At 28.7% G+C, this 2,500-nt stretch overlaps 1 protein-coding gene across 3 annotated transcripts in view; it reads left to right on the top strand.

Annotated features, from left to right (window-relative positions):
* The window catches only part of LOC137618608 (nephrin-like), a 242,586-nt gene that overhangs the window by 12,951 nt on the left and 227,135 nt on the right, over positions 1-2,500 (top strand). For all 3 annotated transcript variants that reach the window (XM_068348727.1, XM_068348722.1, XM_068348734.1), the window contains exon 2: positions 1,297-2,160. In XM_068348727.1, coding sequence (XP_068204828.1) covers positions 1,884-2,160 — 277 coding nt within the window. In that variant the 5' untranslated portion in view covers positions 1,297-1,883. The remainder of the gene's footprint in view (positions 1-1,296; positions 2,161-2,500) is intronic.

The raw sequence follows: 2,500 nt of genomic DNA, 5'->3' as shown, positions 1-2,500 counted from the left end.
TTTGTTGTATGATATATTAAACAAGGCGATAAGATAAACATTCCATTGTTTTGGGCCTTTGTACCTAAAATCTATCAAGGAACCCCATATATAATACTTAGCTAACTGCATGGTTTTGCACACACACACACACACACACACACACACGCAAACAGACACACACACACACACACACATATATATATATATATATATATATATATATATATATATATATATATATATATATATATATATATATATACGTATATACATATATATATATATATATATATATATATATATATATATATATATATATATATATATATATATACGTATATACATATATATATATATATATATATATATATATATATATATGTATATACGTATATATATATATATATATATACATATATATATATATATATATATATATATATATATATATATATATATATATATATACACACACATTTAGAGCTCGTAAATTAATTTACCTTCATATGATCATTACAATGGAAAAGTTGGGTATATTGTTTTCTCTAAAGTAAATCTTATTGTAGGTTTTTTGGTGTTAAGTACATTTTAAATCTGCAATAATACTCAAAATCTATATCAAATGAAAAAAATAGATAGACAAATATGTTTTCCATATGACTATACGAAGCGTATCGACTTCAATTGGTAGAAACAAACAAGATTCGAAACATTGTCCAAACGTTAATTGATACTTCTTCCACCAAAAATCGAATGAAGTCAGTCACATGATTTAATCATTTCACATTCCAATTAAATTTGGGATGGAATTCAAACACTTATGCCTTTCTCTTGTCATCACCATACGCTTAATTCGGATAATGAGCCCCTACTGCTGACAATAAAACAAGTACCCAATTGCCTTTATCCAACAGCGCCTCGATTGACTGATCATGAAGTTAGCAAGAAATTGCATTCTTCCCAGCCGGTGATTGCAAACCTAAATCACCCAGTGAGGCAAGTCCTTTACTTCTTACCTATAACTAAAGATCTAATTGCAAAACAATAAGTAACTAAATATTGAAGTCCAGTGTATATAAAGATAGACTATATATATATATATATATATATATATATATATATATATATATATATATATATATATATATATATATACATATTTATATATATATGTATATATATATATATATATATATATATATATATATATATATATATATATATATATATATATGTGTGTGTGTGTGTGTGTGTGTATTCTCTTGAAACGAGAATGTAATTAGTAAAGAGAATAACGCAAATTTTCCTTTTCAGGCTAGAAAAAAAAAATTAATAGAAAAAGAAGTTTTGTCTTTAGAGAATATCAAACTGAAACGAACGCAAAAGGACTGTTCCTAATATTTAGTGGCTATTCATTAATAAGATAATCAGAATTGTTATGCCAAAACCAAATTCATAACTGAAGTTTGTTTTTGCTGAGAAAACTATATAAATAATCATTTTGCATCGCTCCAACAATTCCTAAACTATATTGTAAGTTACATATCATGGGAAGCTAAAGCTTGATAAACATAGCAGAAAAATATACTGAATGAAGCAGTTTATCCAATATCGGTCACAGTTTACATTGAATATGTGATTTATATATGTCAGTAACATGGAATTACGAATAAATCAATAAAGAAAAAAAATACAGTTTTCGTACCATAAAAGCTTACAAGAAAATAAGTATATCAGTGTAAAAGTATTAGAAATTCAGATTGAGTTAAACAGAATGTTAGAAAATGTACATAGGATAAAGCAAGAGTGAATTCTCAATCATTTACAAAATGAATATAGTTAGATATATGAAAGGCCCCAATACTAATTGAGTCAGACAAGTAATTCATCTGATAACAATCATGAGGGTTCTGGTATTTCTTCCTATCCCTAATGTCTGGCGAGTAATTTATTTTCTGCCCCTGGTGTTCATAAGACTATGTAGTGGAACTGAAGGACACCTGCAATCTCCAGGAATATCTCCCTTTCTTTCAACCTCGCCACCATCGCAGACTCTTCGGGTGGAAGTCAATCATGCTGGCATTAAATCTCTCAACCACGCCCAAGCTTTGCAGCAGTTATTTTCACCTTACACCCAACAGTCTACTCTGACACCTATTCCCTCAGGACCGGCAGAAGGTAAGACACATTTCTCAATAATTCAATCGCCTACAACCAAAGAGAGAGAGAGAGAGAGAGAGAGAGAGAGAGAGAGAGAGGAGAGAGAGAGAGAGAGAGAGAGAGAGAGAGAGAGAGAGAAAAAAAAAAAAAAATTCTCGTGTATATCTGATACAGTTTGGTATGCTCTGGATCCCCTGATTCTTATCATTCAACATATTATTGCATAATAGACAATAGGATTCCTTTTAAAATTGCATGTCAGTATAATACATAAGGTTATAGTAATGTTTTTTTTTTTATGAACAATAATACTGTAGTTAGTATATATACCACAGATTTAGCTCTACTTCCCATTAAA

This window comes from Palaemon carinicauda, chromosome 2 (assembly GCF_036898095.1).
Source record: "Palaemon carinicauda isolate YSFRI2023 chromosome 2, ASM3689809v2, whole genome shotgun sequence".
NCBI classification, from domain to species: Eukaryota; Metazoa; Arthropoda; class Malacostraca; order Decapoda; family Palaemonidae; genus Palaemon; species Palaemon carinicauda.
This window is presented reverse-complemented; position numbering and strand designations above follow the sequence as displayed.